At 36.8% G+C, this 19,939-nt stretch overlaps 1 protein-coding gene across 1 annotated transcript; it reads left to right on the top strand.

Moving 5' to 3' along the window:
• The first annotated feature begins 8,022 nt into the window (after positions 1-8,022).
• LOC142627016 (putative aldo-keto reductase 2) lies at positions 8,023-18,428 on the top strand. Its single transcript, XM_075800795.1, has 5 exons — positions 8,023-8,313; positions 9,126-9,326; positions 11,308-11,480; positions 11,562-11,664; positions 17,905-18,428. The coding sequence occupies exons 1-5, from the start codon at positions 8,098-8,100 to the stop codon at positions 18,241-18,243; spliced, it is 1,032 nt and encodes a 343-aa protein (XP_075656910.1). The 5' UTR covers positions 8,023-8,097; the 3' UTR covers positions 18,244-18,428.
• Positions 18,429-19,939: the final 1,511 nt, after the last annotated feature.

Below are 19,939 nucleotides of genomic sequence, written 5' to 3'. Positions count from 1 at the left end.
AACTTGGTTAAGTGCAGTCTTCGGACCACAAACCTTGTGGAAATTGATGTCTTGTCATTTGTTAAACAGAACCTTAGTTATGCCGGGTCCTCGGACCGCTTAAGATGGGGACATTAGCATTTGAAGCTTTTCTTGAGAATCAAACAGAAACTTGGTTAAGTGCAGTCTTCGGACCACAAACCTTGTGGAAATTGATGTCTTGTCATTTGTTAAACAGAACCTTAGTTATGTCGGGTCCTCGGACCTCCTACTTTGGGGAAATTAACATTTGAAGCTACTGTTCTTAAGAATCAAACAGAAACTTGGTTAAGTGCAGTCCTCGGACCACAAACTTTGTGAAAATTGATGTCTTGTCATTTGTTAAACAGAACCTTAGTTATGCAGGGTCCTCGGACCTCCTACTTTGGGGAAATTAACATTTGAAGTTACTATTCTTAAAAGTCAAACAGAAACTTGGTTAAGTGTGTTCCTCGGACCACAAGCTTTGTCACTATTCTTAATATTTTGTCATTATTCTTATTCTTATCATCCGTTTTATGGGAGTCATTATCTCACCATTTATTAATTTGGATCTCAAGCTCTTCATTTTTAAGTGTTAAGCAAAATTTTTGTAAGGAATGGTCCTTGGACCTTGCATCCTACTGAAAGTAATATGTTAGATTACAAGGGTTTAACTGTCATATGAGTTGTCTAAACTTAGACATTATTTGATGTCTAAATTAAGTTATGCGGCATTCTTGAAGTCATAGTTATTTGCATAGTGGAATTATACTTATTTATGCTGTTTTCCCTTTAACTGTTTGATATTGAAAGCTCTCATGGCAAGCACAAAAAGAATAAAGTAAAACAAAGGCAACAATATTGAAAGCCAAATAAAAATGTTTTTCATTAATTACATACAAGGAAGGGGAGTACAAAAAAATTCCTAGACTAGGCCCTATTAGAGCAGGGGGGTCTTGAAGGGGCTCGCTGCCTCCACTCTTGATTCTAGCTCAAAGGTGGACAAGGCTTGTTTCCTTTGTCTATTGAAGGAATAAGGGGCTCCACGCTACGGATCGCTCCTTCTCGACACCAACGCACTCGTCCTTCTCTTTATGGGAACCTTCGGGTTACAGTAGGAGCGAGGAACGAGGCTCTTCCACCACGGGAGGAAGGGCATGAGAGGCGACAACGGGGAGGGTCTTCAATTTCTTGTATGTCTAGGGGAAGCGGATGTTCTCGGGCTTCTCGGCTCGGAAACGGGAACCCCTACGCATTCATGGCCTCTCCCCGGACCTGCGCGACTCTCGGCACGGCGGCAAAAGGCCTCTGTCGGCTCTTCTTGCGTTTTAGCCACCCCCTGCGATAAGCGGCCTTCTTCGCGGCCTCCAAGGTGTCTTGGTGGGCGAGAGCCTCTTCCTTCGCCGGCGTAAGTTCCTTTTCAAGTCGGAGCGTGCACGATAGAACCCGAGCGAGCTCGTCATCCTTTTGACGGAGAAGCTTACGCTGCCCCTCCACTTGGGTTGTCATTGTCTTCAAGGCGGCCTTGTCGCCGTCGCTCTCTCTTTTCGGGTCGGCCGGGCAATGAAGTGAGCTTCCCTTTCTCTGCCGGGGCACGGCCGAGAGACCTTTACGCCTCTCTTGTCTTAACTCTTGCTCCATCCCGGCGTGCTTTCGAGAATCCTCCACGAACTTCTCGGCCGCAAAAACCTCTTGGATGGTGCCAAAAATGTTAGGAGGGTCAATGCGGTAAAGTGTTTACAAATAAATACAGAACATAAGTGCGAGGTGGAACTTACCGAGCTAAACCCCTTTTCAATGAGAGGAACGTGCGGGCTGGCCCATCTTCTCCAAGGATTTCATATCCTTGGGCAACGAGAAGAGGACGCTCCAACACCTCGGCTAGGTGGTGGGCGTGGCCTTGTTGGGCCGCACGATCTTTGGAGTGGCGAGGGAATAGGGGCGCCATCTAGCCTTAAGTCGGAGACGGAGTGGCGGGTGCTCGTCGCACCTCGGCCACTTCCCCGACGACCTCCCCAGCTCTCAGGCGAGCGGGCGCGCCCCTTTGCCTTTGTCCGGCTTCTGTTGTTGGGACAGCGGCGGTTGCTGTTTTAGTTTCTTTGCTTTCTCCCCACCAGCCCCCTCGGCGTCCATCTTTCTTTTCTTTTTAGAATCATCTGTGGGAGGCTTTGTCTCGGCTGGAGGAGGGGGGTAATGGCAAAGCAGGGTGAGCTTGGGCCCCTTTTGCTCCTTTCTTTGCCACTCGGGCACCTCTGTCGGTCATGAGATCCTTAAGCTTGTCCATTTCTTCTTCGATTGAACTGTCGTCTGGACGCGCTATCACTAGACCTGCAATCCCAGAGGCCTCAGCTTCTTCTTCCTCCTCGTCGGAGAGGATAACAAATGGATTTCCGCGAGGTCGTGGAGAGTCCTCGAGCTGGAAGTGTTCTATCTCCTCGTCTAAAGTGTTTGAAGAAGACACTTGCTCCTCTGGGATAACAGTTGCCTGGGAGTGTGTAGCTAGAGGGACCGCAGCAATCGGTTGTAGGTACAGTATGGTGTTAGGGGCGTCAAGGAGGTCGTTGTCGGCCAGGAAGTGTGGTCTGGCTACGTGAATCTTCCTACACCGCCGGTCACCGGCAATAATGGCGTTATCTATTGCCTGGAAGTCCGAGGATATGGGATCGTACCCCGGAAATCGGATGAGCAGCCACCGAGTTGTAGGTCATGGCCGACAAACACCTCGGAGCGCGATGCTCGGTTCAGATCTGCAACGTTGCAGTGGCTTAAGCGCGGGCGTACGTGTTGCTTATCTGCAAAGAAAGACATCAAAGCAAACAAACATGGTCAGATTCACACAACATATAATAAACTTAAATAAACATGAATATATGTGAATACACATTTTTGTGAGTGTTAGTGGAAGTTGTGCGGTGGGGAGGTTAATCCTAAGGTGTCGCACCTGGATCTCCCCACTCAACTGGGCAGTGGAGGCCGTCGTGCCAATTCCCAGAGACGATCAGGTAGTCATCCTTCATGCCTTTGTTGGATTTGGGCAGACAGGAGATTAGCCTAATGACGCTGGAGCGAGATTTAATGTAGTAACCTACATTGGTGAGTTTATGGCACTCGTACAGAAAGACGACATCGTGCCAAGTGAGGTTTAGACCCATTTGCTCTTTTAGAGCATCGACGCTACCCAAAACTCTAAAAACGTTTGAGGTGCACTGATCGGGACACAACCGGTGGTTGCGGAGGTACTCCCTAGTTACAGGCTTCATTGGGAGGGTCATCCCACCCTCTACAAAGGCTACCATTGGGATGATAACCTCTCCTTCCTTTCTAGAGCCGGCCACGGCTTCCGCCGGGCAATATTTTAAACCTACATCGCCGGGAATGTGATACTTGGCTCTGAAGCCTTCCATTCTAGCGGCGGTATCAACTAGACACTTAAATTTTCCCATCAGGGAGGGACGAAAGACTAAACTCTAAAAGGAAAAATGTCTACAAGGATAGCCGAGGACAAGATCCGAGGAGAAAATGTTAAGAAAAGAAGAATAAAAAACTTACGAATCTCAAGTTGTGCAAATTTCCACGGTTTTCTGCAGGTAAAGTATGTTTACTGATGTTTTGATGGGATTAGTCCCTGATGAATTAAATGAAGGCGCAGGTTCTCGAAGCGTCGCGGTGTGCGGAAAGCGGCCTCGAAATTATATTTGTCCCGCCCAAATTTTCATGGAATAACAAGGACCGGTTGATGCTCATTTCACCGTTGAACGTGGGGGACAAGGTATAACTTACAGTAATAAATACGCGCGTTTTTGAAAATAAAACCGCCAAGTGTCACCCTCCGGAACGCAAAACGGTTTTCACACGTGTGGTTATTTACAGAAAGTGTGGAGGAAGTGTTCGTTGAATCAAAACCCTATTTTTCTCCTCGGATGATGAAAAATAGAGTTTTGAGGGGCTATTGTGGGGAATAAAAGGACCCAAATGGGCATATGAGCCTTTGGGCTGTAACATGGAGGGCCGACCTGCTCCAGGATTAAACTCTATGAGTTGGCCCATACGCCGAGGGTCCGAGGATACAGCCGAGGGAAAGCTTCTCCTCGGACAGATTCAAGAGAACTCAAAACTTCATTATGAAGGTCGAGGCACAACTCTGGAAAGACTGGTGGTTAAAGGGGGACATCCTGAATCTTCTAGATGCACCAGTATTAAAGAAAATATCAAGAGCAAAGGCTGCCACCTCCGCATTAAAGGCTCTGCACCTACCTCCCTGGCCGCATTAATGGGGAGGTGACCCCTGAACAGTGAGGGGGGAAACTTCTAGCCACTATTCAAAAAGTATCAAGGAAGGAAGTATAAAAGGGGGGGGGGGGTGAGACAAAGAAAGAGGAGGAAAAAATTGTAATCTTGAAAGAAGAAAGAGAAATAATAAAGAAGTAGTCCTCGGCTCAAGTCCGAGGAGATTCATTTGCAACTATCATTTGTTTTTCACCTGTATTTACTTACAAAAGCCTGTTGTTAAGCTCCCAGTACTCCTAACCTAGGTTCTAAGCCCACGCTCTACAAATTTTATTGTTTAAGGCTCATTGGGCCTGAGCCCGTGATTGTCTTTGGGTATAGGTGCAATTGTGCACTTACACCAACCCCAAAGTAAATGCAATGGGGACCCGATTACTCCAATGCCAAAACAAATGAGATGGGGGCACGAGGTCCCCTTATATAGGTTTCTCTGTCGCTAGGAAAGTTTTGGCTCTAGCCATCTTCTCTTAAGCTGTAGAATAGGTTGTCCCTTCCTTGTGAATGTGTGTTTTGTTCTTTGAAGGTAACACCTTTGTTGGGTTTTTTGTTGTGACTAAAATAATTTATAAAAAATTTAAGAAACTACACCATTGCATGATTTGCTATTGTATGACTTCAATTTGTATTACAATTTAATGAAGAAACCATTGCTTAAACGTGTAATGATTTACAAAAAAATTGTCAAACAGTTTTAAATGCTATAAAAAATAACTCAAAAATTCAAATATTAAAACTTCTGAAAGACCAAAAAATATTAAAAAATCAAATGATTCACTACTTAGAAATATTATTGAAACAAAAGAATTATTTCAATTATTACAAGCTTTTTTATCTTATAAAAAACAATTAAAGAGAGTTTGGTGGTTCATGTAAGAAAATTACTTTTTAAAAAATACATGAAATACCATAAATTAATATTTTTTTAATGAAGTAGAGGAAAAGAAAATAATATAAAAAGAGTTCATGCCTCTACTCGGTTTAAAAAAAAAAATTAGGGTCTGCTTTGCTTTTATAGTGTTCATGATTAATCTCGCAAATTTGAAGATAAATTATCAATATTTGAGTTTGAGTTTAAGTTGGACTTGTTAGAGAGATAGAGTTTCACTCATTGTTAAATTTGGATTAAACAAAAATCATTTTATTTAAATAAAATGATAATTTTATTTAAATATTGTGTAGACGAAGAAAATTGTGAGAGTTTCAGAGGTTTCGGTTATATATATATAACTTGTACAATTGCCTTTCCTTCTTGATATTTTAAAACTAAAGTTTTTCATGCACCAAGAACAACTGTGTCGGAAAGTGAAAACCTGAATATTGTTCGACTGTTTCGCACCTAGAACCATGTATGGCCCGACTCTTTGGCCTCTCATGAAATGTTCAAAAAAATAATTATTCATGTCCCATACTCTATCAAAGTTTAGATCAAATACACAAAACCCAAACTTTCTTAAGAATTGACAATGTTAGATACTTCTCCCTGGTATGTCTATCCTGAAAATTATAAATTATAGAGTTAGGAAATGAACAATTACCCATTAAAAAAAAAATTTGTTGGTGGTGGTGGCTATAGAAGCAATCAACCCAACTACAAAAATTCAACCATAGAAGCAATCGATCCAACTACGAAGAACAATATTATGTTTTCAATTTTATAAAACCTAACTTTTAAATCTTTTTTCTCTTGATTTTTAGGTTTTATGTTTTGAGAGAAGATAGATATAAAAGGATGTGAAATACGAGTACCCCTCTTTTTAACCAAGGTGGGTAACGGGAGACTAATGGACCTTATTTCAAGTGGATGAAGTGACAATTTTTCAAGCCACGGAGTGGCCAACGAAAGTGACTTGGTCAAATCCTGAGTTGGTTTGAGTGTAATTTTCCTTTTATATTACAAGAAACTCGTGCTTCCTAAACTCGAGTTAAAACAAACTTTCGTATAAAATACCGAGATGGCCTGTTGCCACCATGTCACATTTTTTGGAACTTGATTTTCGAAACTTGAGTTTTATGTAAAACTCAAGTTTCATGAACAGGTTTTTAAAATAGTGGTATATTAAATATTTCTCGAAACCGAGTAGTAAACTTTTAAATATTCTGTCCAAATATGGTATTTGGCCATTTTGACCCCAAATTAGAAACTAAGGTAAACTTTAGTGAGCAATTGCATCATTTTAGTGGATTGCCTACTTTAGCATTAAAAAATAATTAAAGTTTTTTTTTTTAAGTATTACTTTTTTTTTGAGAAACAAATACACATACAAGGGAGAAGAAAATGGGTTCTAACACAAAGACACACTATAACTCCACTCAAAAGCCTAATAAAGAAAAGAAAGGCTATAAAGTTATTCAATTAGAACAATTCCATTATTTCAATCGACTATACAAGGAAAAATATTAAAATGAAATTTTTTTGGTAAACATAGGAAAGTGCATATATTTAAGTAGTTATTTTTAAAAAAAAAAAGTAAAAATAAATTTAGCTTGAAAGATTGTGGATGTGTTGATGAGTTTTGTATCCTACTTATTATTATTATTTTTTTTTTTTGGGCTGAGAGTATCCTACTTATTGTTTTACTTTTGCTGTTAGCCATTGTGCATATGCCTATGTGGTTATGCTTATTGAAAGATTTATTTCAACAAAAAATGAGATAAAATCATATTTTTGAAATTAAATCATATTTTTGAAATAATTAATTATTCAGATGTGACAGCTATAAATTGAAAGTCTATAAATAAATAAATATCATAGGAATGATACTCGTGACTATTTTTTTTTTTCTTTTAGAAAGGTATATTCATGACTAATTTAATAAGTCATTTTCACCTCAACAACAAGTCCATGTATTTGCATTTATTTTAGGAAGTATTTGTTTAGATGTGAAATAGAATGAGGGGGGGGGGGGGGGGGGGGGGGGGGGGGGGGGGGGGGGGGGGGGGGGGGGGGGGGGGGGGGGGGGGGGGGGGGGGGGGGGGGGGGGGGGGGGGGGGGGGGGGGGGGGGGGCGGGGGGGGGGCGGGGGGGGGGGGGGGGGGGGGGGGGGGGGGGGGGGGGGGGGGGGGGGGGGGGGGGGGGGGGTGGGGGGGGGGGGTGGGGGGTGGGGGGGTGGGGGGGGGGGGGGTGGGGGGGGGGGGGGGGTGGGGGGGGGGGGGGGGTGGGGGGGGGGGTGGGGGGGGGGGGGTGGGGTGGGAAAGCACAGAGAGAAAATAGAAAATGAAATTTTTTTGAGTAAGTTTGGTTTGGTGGAAAAAGAAAGAAAATAAATAATAAATCTAAGTGTTTCTTTTTAAGGCCACATTAAAAATTAAGCGAAATAAAGAAAAAACAAAATAGTAATGTTTGGACAAAAAACTCCCCTCCATTAACGTGCTACGTACTGTTTATAGTCCTTTTCCTTTTCTTTTTTTTTTTCTTGCTTTCTTTTCCGTTTTGTCATTTTTTTACAGGTTTTGTCTTTTTTTATTACGTGTCAACTGTATTTTTTTTAATTTCCTTCTATAGTTTTTTTTTTGTCCTTTTCCTTTTTTTAATCTCCTTTATTTTTTTTGTCGTTTTCCTTTTTACTTTTATTCATTTTTTTAATATTTAATGGTTGAATTTTTTATTTATTTTTTTCAACTTTAAAACTCAATCCCTCGATAAGTGGGGGAATAGTTACCCAAAGAAAACGTATGTCCTTACGCCAGCATTTTGATAATTAAGCCAGCATATGATATGCTATATATGTGTATATATATTTCTATCTTCTTGGCTAAAAGGCAGCCAAGAAGAAGTTGATTGTTGAAGAAAAAAAAAAGCAAAGAATTAATAATGGGTGGAAGAGTAGAGAGAATAAAGCTGGGTTCACAGGGACTGGAGGTGTCTGCACAAGGTTTAGGGTGCATGGGAATGTCAGCCTTCTATGGTCCTCCAAAGCCTGATGAAGACATGATCTCTCTCATCCATCATGCCATCCACACTGGTGTCACCTTCCTCGACACCTCCGACATCTATGGCCCCTTCACCAATGAAATCCTCCTTGGAAAGGTACTCATTAAAATGTTGTATTACTAGCATTGGTGGATCCAGGAATATTTTTCGAGTAGTAATTAAGAAACTTAAATTACACAAAATTTAATTAAAAGAAAACTTCATATATTTACCCCAAAAAAGAAAACATATACACTCACACAAATTCATAAAGTCTTACAATTTCTTTTTATAAATTTTTTTATTTTGAAATTTTTGCATAATAGTCTCATTACCTATGTTACAAGTTATATCTCTATCAAAATTTTAGTTAGATAAAAATTTTATTGGGGTTTTTCTTTTTGTTTGTAAGGATCTAACATATTGTTAAGGGACTAAAGTCTAACGCTACAAGCCTACAACTCTCATTAAATAAATTAACATGGTCAATTTTGAAAATTTAATTGTTAAATTACACGTTCTTTAATATTTATATTCTTAAAATGCATGTCAAATTTCATATCAATCATAAATTTATCTTTTATGTATAATTTTAAACTACAAAAATTCAAAATTTAAAAATTTGATTGATGACATAATTATTAATTTTTGATCTTCTTGAAATTTTGCAAATATGAAAGATATAAATAAAAAAATGTATCCCCTTAGGGATTTGTCAAAATTCATGTACAATTAAAAAAAAATATTGAGTAGAGTTATAATCTTAGTTTACAACTAAGTTTATTGCCAAATTTTGTCCAAAATTTGATTATGGTAGGCCTAAAAAATTTTAGATGATCACAGATATTTTAGATGATCACGTACAATGTTAGGCCTTTAGTTTCCATTTTTGGCGTGGGTTGGGTCATACTCATGGGTGTTTGCTGCAGGCTTTGAAGGGAGGGGTAAGAGAGAAGGTGGAATTGGCAACAAAGTTTGGTGTTAGCTTTGCGGATGGGAAGAGGGAAATCCGTGGCGATCCAGCGTATGTGAGAGCAGCTTGTGAGGCCAGTTTGAAGCGCCTCAATATTGATTGTATTGATCTCTACTATCAGCATCGTATTGACACCCGCATTCCCATTGAAGTCACGGTTAGTTAATTCATATCAGATTCAGATATGAAGTCTTTTTTTTAATTTTTTATACAAGATAAAAATTTTACTTTATCATAATCTAAATCTAAATGTATATGTGTGTGAGTCTCATTCTTAGAGACTTGTAATCCAGCCCTTGCCTCCCACACAATACAAACATTAAGTAGTAGTCTTGTGCTTTTTTAATGTCCCCTGAAATTAATTTCTATCAACAATTCTGCATATATATATATATATATATAGTACTATCTCCATTTGTCTTTTCATTATTATATCAAAAATGATTCCATTAAGCATTATTATATTATACAATATTTGTTCCCAAATATTCTAGTCTACTGTGCTTTGTTCCTTTCAAAGTTCTTTCTAGCTTACAAGGGTCACTCCATTTTTAGATAAAGTAATGTAGTAACTCCTAAGTTGAGGCAAATGTCTATGGCGGCAGGGTTGGCTTATTAATTGCAATGTCATGGCTTATTAAGTGTTAATCTAACTCTTTTGCTTTGTAAAATTTTTGTTCAATTGGATTTTTCCAAACAATAGCTGGTGGAAATAGAGTGTATGCATTCAATTCAGAAATAGAACCAGAAATGTTGGCAGTAGAGAAATCCCCTTTTACAGAAATTCAGCCTATTATCTTTTTTTTTTCATTGTCTATTTCCTGATAATTATTTGAACAACATGAGCAGAATCTGTTCGGATTCCATTTAGAGTGGAGCTGATTTTGTCTTCTGATTTTAAAAGTCCCCGTTGGAGTCATATCCTGTCTCAGTGAAATGCCATATTAAGATTTGAATGAAGATCCGAGACTTAAAGAATGTCATTCAGAAAAAAAGAGTGCAGGATATTTAGCCACACTTTGTTACACTCTCCTTTTTGTAGTTTCATCTCTCAGGAACACTATTATAAGCCTTTTTACTTTCATATTTTTTAAACATGAACATTGTGTGGACTTCCTTCTCCATTCTATACTTGTGGTGCCAAAAAAGTAGAAGTTTGTTCTCACTTGCCTCTTTTGCTCATTCATATTGGAAGAACTGAAACCTTCTTTCACATTTCCATTATAGTTTTGAGTATTGGAAGAAGATCATGTGTATGAATGACAACAAAAGCAAACCAAATTAGGAACTCCTCATTTTCTCCTTTATTCTACTTTAATCAATTCAACTGAGTGAGGGAATCAAACTAATGATTTTTATTTTTTTTAATTGATTGAACTGAATATTGAATTAATGCGGGAATCAACTAACGCTTTTGTTTTGATGAACTCATTTTCAGTTTTCTATATAATGTATTTCATACAACTTCACCCCATCCCCCCATTCTTATCTGTATCTCCACATCCCTAATATTTTGGACTGCATCCTAGGCAAATTCAAGAAATCAAAATTCTGAATTCATTTTTATATTTAATAAATATTTTTAGTGACTTCACATTTCCTTTTGGGGAGAGAGAGATCAAAGGCACCATATTTTACTTGTGCCCCTTTTGAAGGATTAATGAGCATTGTTCTGAAGGCGTCATATATTCTGACATATGATGACTATCAATATGCATATTTAAATTTAGCTTCATACTTCACTGTAAGTGATCATCATTGTTAAATTATTTATGAGATCTTTGAATAAAGGAAACTACCATTTGGCTAAGAACATGTAACCATGAACCTATCCTATCATGACTGTCAGATAATGATCAGCAAGCATTATAATTTGGCATTTATCATATTCTAAGTAGTCTAATTACATATCAATATACTATTGTTACAGTGATTATCTTGCAGTTATCTCTTTGTTAGCCAGCTTAGTTGTTACATTTGTTGCCACTATTTTCTCTTAATGTTTCCCATTATGCATATTTTAAAATATTGCTGTTGAGCATCCATTAATTCTATTCTCTCTTAATATGTCCCATTATGCATCTTTTAAAATCTTGCTGTTGAGCATCCTCTAATTCTAATCTCCTTTGTATTGTAAGATTGGAGAACTCAAGAAACTAGTTGAAGAGGGTAAAATGAAGTATATAGGTCTATCTGAGGCCTCTGCTTCTACAATCAGAAGGGCACATGCGGTTCATCCCATAACTGCTGTGCAGCTAGAGTGGTCTTTGTGGTCTAGAGATGTGGAGGAAGAAATAATTCCTACTTGCAGGTGAGGTGTCAATTACAATTGCATTTTAAGGTATATAATAATTATGGTTCAAAATATAAATTTACTCTCCTAATTGTTCAGGGAACTAGGGATTGGGATTGTGGCATACAGTCCTCTAGGACGAGGGTTCTTTTCATCTGGGTCTAAGTTTCTTGAAAATCTGACTGACGATGATTTCCGAAAGGTTTGTACGTCCATCACTCAAATGTTGTGCTTCGAAGTGAGATATACATGCATTTAGTTTCACAGTATAGCATCATCAGTGCATTATTAGAGATTTTATCTCCTCAGTTGGCTCACATGCTGATTGACCTTGCAAATATCTATATGCTTTGCCTGATTCTCTTAATGAACTAATACAGCATATAAAGTTTGACTTGTTACCAACATCGTTAGTGGTTATAGTATACAGGTAATCTAATAATCTGAACAAGTGATTTTCAATGTCTAAATGTTTTGCTGATAACTTCACAGTGCAGATGTCAAGTGTCTATTGTATATTTGTTATTGTATCCTACCTCATTTCTCGTTTAGCCATTCAGAATATTTGGTTCTTCTCTATAATAAGATTTTTTAACCGCTTTCTAGATCAGTTTTCTTGAAATAGAATATTTTCCCATTTAACTCCTTTTCGTTTTACAGAAAACTATTTTTATGTAATGGTTATGGACAAATTGTTTGTTGCTATTTTGTCATTGCTCCAAAGAATTTTAATAATCAATTCTAGAATCTATGTAAGTCATCTATGAAAGAAGTTTGACTTTTTTGATGCCGTACTACTTGAAAGATACTGATTTTAATATATGCCAATACTTTAATGGCACATCATACTGATTGAACCGAATAAATTGGCATACCTAGATTACAATTGTTATTTTCCTACCTCGGTTTATGTCATCTGTACTGCCTTCTGGAATCTTTTAGAGTCATGAAAATTAAGTGATGCAGGACAATTAAGAGAAAATGAAAGAACAAGAAAACTAAAAGATAAACCCTAAGAATCAGCACTTAAGGATCGCTTGGAATTGGCACCAAGCAAGAAAACTTAGCCATCAACACCTAAGGTGTTAGGAATCAGCACCCAATGAATTGGAAAATCTCCCATCTGAATTTCATTAATCAATAGAGTTGTGAGAGGGACACATGGCTGTGGGTTGTGGAAGAACATTAGGAAAGGTGCAGTCATGTGGTGTATGCAGCGGGAGAGGGTATTCACATTCGGTTCTAGCACGACTCTTGGAGCGGTCCTATTTCTTTGAAAGAGTTATATCAGGAATTTTTTTTCTATGCTGTGGTTCAAGATGCTCTGATTTCTGATCTGATTTTATATGCACCAGATGGGGGAGGTAGTAGTTGGAACTTACTTTTCCATCGTGAGTTTAATGATTGGTAAATAGGGAGATTTTACTCTTTCTTTGAGCAAGTTTCTGCCAGAATTCCAAGGGGGGTGGGTGATGAAGTTATGATTTGGCAGCTGAATCGCTTACGGTATTTTTTATGTGCACTCCTTTTATAATTCTTTATTGAAAGCAACTTTTGTTTCTTTCCCTTGGTAGAGCATTTGGTGTGTAAAGATACCTAAAAGGTTGTCTTTCTTTTTATGGACTGCTGCTAGGGGTGGGATTCTTACAATAGATAACCTTGTTAAAAAGAACTTGCCTCTTGTTAATTGGTGTTGCCTATGTCGGAGTGATAAGGAAACTGTGGATTACCTTTTACTCCATTGTAGTTTTGCTTATGCTTTGTGGAGTGAGGTTTTTCTTTTGTTTGGAGTTCAGTGGGTGATGCCGAATAGCGAATACAGTTGTCTCTCATCTTTTCACTTGGAGGAATTGATTGGGGAATTATTCTTCAAATTTTTGGAATATGGTACTAGCATGTCTTATGTGGTGAGTATGGAAGGAATGCAATGCTTGAACTTTTGAGGACACTGAGAGACCTATCTATCTGTTGAAGAATTTGCTAGCTAGGACCTTGTGGTCTCATATTTGGGGTCTTACACATTGTATTTCCTTGTCTTTTTTCCTTATTTTTGTTAGAGTTTCTATTTGATTTGATTTTTTTTTTTTTTTGAATTATTTTCTTTGCTGTGAGTTTACAATCATAAACACATTGCACTTTTGCTATCAATAAAACTTTTATTACCTATTAAAAAAAAGTCTAATAAAACATAAACCACTTGAAGCCATTATATAGAGCTTGCAAGAATAAAAGTCCATAAACCATAAAACTCTAAACTGATAGTAATCTAAAGGCCAATCCTTATCTAATCGTCTAATCCTTATTTGAACTCAAAATAAAATGGAATCCTAAACTAATCCAACTACATAAGAAATCCAATCTAATAAGGTGTGTTGTCCTCATTAGCCCTGTCAGGACCCAAATCCATGGAACATGAATTTAGATACCTGACTAACTTGCTAACCTTACTTAGCTCAATAAACATAATTTATTTAAACTTAATTCAATAAAACTCCAAATAAACAATGCTTCTGATAAACCTCTTATAATAACTAAAATCCACAATTTATAATAATCTCCAAAAAGTTGTGAGTTCTAAGCGGAAAATAAATAAATAAAAAATAATAACTAATTATCTTTTCAAAACTCCACAAATTGAAAATAAACTCCACTATATAAAATGTGAACTACAAAACAAAGGTAACTAAAATTTTATGAGTCTTCAAGTAACACTGAAGCCGCCTATAACTTCCACGCTCTACCTTGCACCTCACAAGCGGTCCAAAGGTTCTAGTTCCCAACTATACTTTAATCTGAAAATATTAATTGATGGGGTGAGCCACACATCTAGTAAGTAATTATACAGAATACACAACGGAATAGAGTCGAGCAAAGCACGAGTTTGATTTCACAATTTCACTCAAAATATCCAATATAGTTTTCAAAACATGTAAAGAATCACTTAATACACATATAATCATATCTTAAAGTCTTTTGGAAACACATACAAATAATTGATCAGAGCACAGTGTCACATATACACATCACATATTCTCACATACAATCTTGTGAGCGGATACCAACATCTAACCCCTGCTGGTAAGGGATCAACACATATCCTCACATACAATCCTGTGAGCGGATTTACACATATATCTGATCAATTCTAAAAACACTCATTTTGAGTCACATATCACAAACAATAAAGTTTATACAACATATAATAATTTTCTCAATATTAACAATTGTTCCAATAATAAAGATATATTGAATATCGCAATATCAAATTGAAACATAAATCAAAAGATGCTTGACTCTCTTAGGGAACGAATAGGAACTCAAGAGGTTATATAAATATTTTTACAATTCTTGAATAAGTTTGAAAATCCAGTTTGCTAAAAGGAACGTCTTAAATACCATTTGAAAAAAACAAGAACATGATTTCGAAATCACTTGGTTTGAAACAATTTAAAGAACAAAAATCTTTTTAGAAAACTTACTTTGAAACTCAATTATTTTCAGAAAATAGTTTAGTTAAAAATCATCTTTTAAATGGGATTTAGACATTCAAAACGTTATTCAAAATTCGAAATTTCTTTTAAAACATTATTTAAAAGCCAATTAAAATTTCTCTTTCAATAGTGTAAAAATGCTTTTTGATAAACTTTTTAAAAAATGTAAGCTTAAAAATATAACTTTGAAAATCTTTAACTTCTAAGAACCTAAAGAGCAAAACTTGTGCATATTATGCATAATTACTTACCGCACTCGAATCACTCTGAAAATCCATTAAAATAATCTCCAAGAGCCTCAAGACACTCTTAAATCGGACCTATAATCAATTATGAAAATTACTCAATATCCTCTACAAAATATAAATTTTACTAAACTACAAAAAGCTGACTCACTAGTAAAATACTTTCTTTGAACTACATGATAGCACTAATGCAAAGTATCTCTACCCAAAACAAATATGTGTTTTCCTTGAATTTATCGAACGCAGAGGCAGCAGCTAATGCCTTAGAGTTTAATTTGATATACATAATCCCAAACAAGCCATATTATATATATCCACCATAGAAAACTTTACAACTATCCTAATATCCTAATATGTATATATATAACACCACACTGGCATAGCATAAGTCCCAGAGGCAAAGAAACCACAGCCGAATTATTTGACTTCTTCTATTCATTATATATATATATATATATATATATATATATATATATATATATATATATATATATATATATACACAAATCCAACTAAAGCATAATAGCCACCTTCTTTGACTTCTTCTTCAACCATTATATATATATATATATATATATATATATATATATATATATATATATATATATATATATATACACACAAATCCAACCGCACAAATCCAACCGAATAACAATAGCAACTTTCTTTGACTTCTTCTTTAACCTTTTTATATATATATATACACAAATCCAACAGAAGGACGGTAGCCCCTTCTTTGACTTCTTCTTTAACCATTATATATATATATATATACACCAATTCAATGGAAGAAGAATGGCCGAATTGTTTGACTTCAATCTAGGATTATATGTATAAATCCAATAGAAGACTTAAACAGAAATAATGATTCGTGAAATCCCACTGACTCAAATCTAATATCTAATCCAGCGGAAAATCTAAATGTTAGAATATAAATCTTAGGATCAAAATCAAATTTCTAAATAACCTAATAAAATTCTAATTTTTTTCTTGTTTCTAATTGAGAGAAATCTTACCTTGAACAATCTGATTGTCTCTTCAATTGTACGTGCTCTAATTCCAAGGAAAACACCTCTTAGCCTCTTAGAATAAACCCTGACTATCTCTTCCTCTATTCTGTAGCTTGTATTATAAGATGTGGGCTTAGTGGGTAGTGGGATGCAATAACAATTAAAAAAAAACCTATAGCCCAACAATTATATTTTAAAGAAAACTCTTAAATAAAAATTATGTGGTACAAGCCCTCCTGGAGTGGGGAAGACTTGGCCCCATCAAGTATAACTCTACGTAGTACTCTAGTAAATCCAGATCAAGTTGCTACAATTCATCTCTTGTGATCCAAGTGTAGTCCGATATTGGTCATCCCTTCCAGCAAACTAGGTACCACTAAATTTCTCCATCCCTAGTAGAAATAACTTGTTCATCTAAAATAGCATCAATATTTTATTTACATGCTGGTATAGGGATTTGGACAAAATCATGGGGTTGGTAATAAACTGCTGGGCCTTTATAAATAGCCAAATTCTCACTATTAAAGATGGAGTCATTTTATAATCAGTTTGAAAATCAACAATGTATGCATTTGATCTAACATGTTTCAACATTTTGACTGATTCAGTACTACGAGCTTGCAACTGCTTACTTGGAATCATGATGAAATCCCGTGCTTGAAATTTCTTGTAATCTGAACTAGCATGAATTTTATAGGGATTATCATTTTCTCGAAATTGTTTTCTTACCTCATGATGCTTATATGTTCTTATTGACTCAAGTGCCCTATCATGGGGTGAAATGGGAGAGTACCTAAAGGCTTCCTAGAATGGAATCATGCTTTCAGTTTTGGGACTTTCACATGCATATTGGTTGACATGGGAAATGGACTCCTCACTCTGTCTTTTCTAGATCACTCTCATGGGTTGTGAGATGGTATCATTTGAATACAACCAAGTTTAAGGTTTTCCTTGCATTAATCATCTCTAACATTGATTTCAGCCATGTTGGGTTCATACACTTCTTCTATATCGTCCTCTTTATTCTCTTTCTCCTCTTCATAAAGGATAAGGGCCTTAGCTGGGCATTTGACAGCAATATGACCAAAGCCTGGCCATTTAAAGCATTATAGGTGGGAACCTATCTTTGATGATTCACTCACCACTCCTTTTCCTTTATCATCCCCAGCTAATGGTGCACTAATTGTGTTGGGCATAGGAGGGGGTAAGGTGAGTTGAGGCCTAGGGAGTAAGGTGAATTGAGGCTTGCTACTTGAAGATAGAGGACTGGTGGTGACACTATGGATTTCAAGATACCTCACAAACAGGGATCTAGAAGCTAACTCACATTTTCTAGCAAGTTCATAGGCATGATCTATGAACTAATCCAACTACATAAGAAATCCAATCTAATAAGGTGTGTTGTCCTCATCATTAAGCCAGGGAACAGCAACTGTGGATGCCTATAGACCTAAATAGATGTGTTATGGAATTTTTTAAAACTTTATATTCATCATTGCCTTTATAAATTGTGCTACCTCAAAATTTTTTTTAGTGATGAAGTCTTGATGCTGATAACAATAAGTATTTTATTGTATAATTATCATTGGCTTTATGAATGACAGAATGAGTAGTGACCCTTCCTCCATGAAAGTCTCCATTGTTGTTTCATGATTCAGTCCTGATGCTAGCTAATATATGTAGTTGCTACTTGCAGTTCCTACCTAGGTTCCAACCTGAAAATCTGGAGCATAACAAAACCATATTTGAGCGTGTTAATGAAATGGCAGCAAGGAAGGGATGCACCCCATCACAGCTAGCACTGGCTTGGGTTCATCACCAGGGAAAGGACGTGTGCCCCATACCTGGAACCACCAAGATTGAAAACTTTAACCAAAACATTGGAGCTCTGTCTGTGAAACTGACACCAGAAGAAATGGTTGAACTTGAATCATTTGCTGCTAAGGATGTCGTGAAGGGTGACAGATATACGAATGAGAATCCAACTTGGAAGGATTCTGAAACCCCACCGCTTTCTTCATGGAAAGCTACATAAGCACAAGTCTATTTCTATGTATCAATATGTGCGTGAGTTTCATGAGCTTTTGTCTTGCATCATGTATCAACAAGTACGTTGAGTTTAGGTTGAGTTCTTGATTGCTTAAAGAATAAGTACGTTATGCTGAAAATAATGTGTGCTTATAAATTAATCATACCAGCTTCAACGACCTTGATTATAAACATAGGATACAAATTATCTATCGCATTTTTTATATTCTGCTTTATGCTATGAATGCTTGCAAATGTAGTAAACCTTACCAAAACAACATGGTCCCAACTCCCAAGTACTAGACGATTTAGCCTATGGTGCCTTGGGGTCAATCAAGTTTGGGTTGTATTCAACTTTGTGATCGTTATATTTATTTCACCGTGGAACTGGCTCACTGATCATTTATGGCCTCTAGCCCTCAAACTGAGTACAGGTGAGGCATCTAATCTAATTCATCAAAGACAAAAAGACTCCCACTCTTGTTAATATATAGTATCTTCACATCCTTCTTAGTAGTATCATGCAAACCAAGAAGGTAAATGTTGAACATCCAAAAATCCATGACACAACTGTTACGAATTATTTCAAAGCAAAAAAATTAGTATCCATCACCTTAACGTGGGAGGAATTTTATCTTACCAAAAGCTCTGCTCACTCACACTTAATGATAGTTTAGCCAACTAATTACATTACTCTATTTGTTTCTTTGGTCTTAAAACAAAACATAACTTCTAACTTCTAAATGAACTAATAAGCAACCTTAAATCCTTTACTAGCATGCCTTGTGCTAAAGTTTTTTAGTGTGACCCTACTGTACTTTAGCAAAGAGGCCTTGATCAATCCCTTCAAGAATAATGTCTTGCATACCAACGTGGAAAGCAGAGTGTTCCGCTTGGAAAGCCTCCATCTATTGTGAAGTTTGCTTGATAAACCCCCTCCCTACTTAGCTTAAAACATATGACTTTTTCCTTTTTTCTTTTGTGAAACTTCTTGTTCATGTAGTTAATAAGCTATCTTCTCTATTATTTTAAATGTTTTAAAACATATTTAATGTCTATTATGGTTTAGAAAGTGTGTAAAAAATACCATATTAGAGGAAAAAAATTAACCCATTATTTTTAACTTTTTTAAAAAATAACCCTCAATATTAATTAATAAAATAAAATTTTTACTATTTTTTTTCTCAAAAAAAAAAAAGGGAACAAGGCGTTATGCCAACCCCAATGTAAATGCAGTGGGGACCCAATTACTCCAATGCCAAAGCAAATGAGATGGGGGCAAGAGGCCCCCTCATGTAGGTTTCTCTGTCGCTAAGAAAGTTTTGGCTCTAGCCATCTTCTCTTAGGCTGTAGAATAGGTTGTTCCATCCTTGTGAAGGTGTGTTTTGTTCTCCAAAGGTAACAACGTTACCTTTTGAGCTTGTTGGGTTTTTGTTGTGAGGATTAGGGAAACACCTTTTAATGGAGGAAATTACCAAGACCTGGAACAACCCCTCCCTTAACGAGAGGGAAGGTTCAGACTTCACACTACAGAACAAACTCAGATCTTCTGAGTTTCTAATAGCTACAAAATTCTTAACCAAGTGAGTGCTAAACATAGAAGCAGTGGCACGAACGTTCAGGCAATTATGGCGGTCCACTAGTGGTTTTAAAATTCGGACCGTTGATGATCATGTAGTCATGTTTGTTTTTAGTAACTAGGT

Source organism: Castanea sativa, chromosome 3 (assembly GCF_040712315.1).
Source record: "Castanea sativa cultivar Marrone di Chiusa Pesio chromosome 3, ASM4071231v1".
Taxonomy (NCBI): Eukaryota; Viridiplantae; Streptophyta; class Magnoliopsida; order Fagales; family Fagaceae; genus Castanea; species Castanea sativa.
The sequence above is the reverse complement of the archived record's forward strand: the minus strand, read 5'-3'. Positions and strand labels throughout refer to the sequence as shown.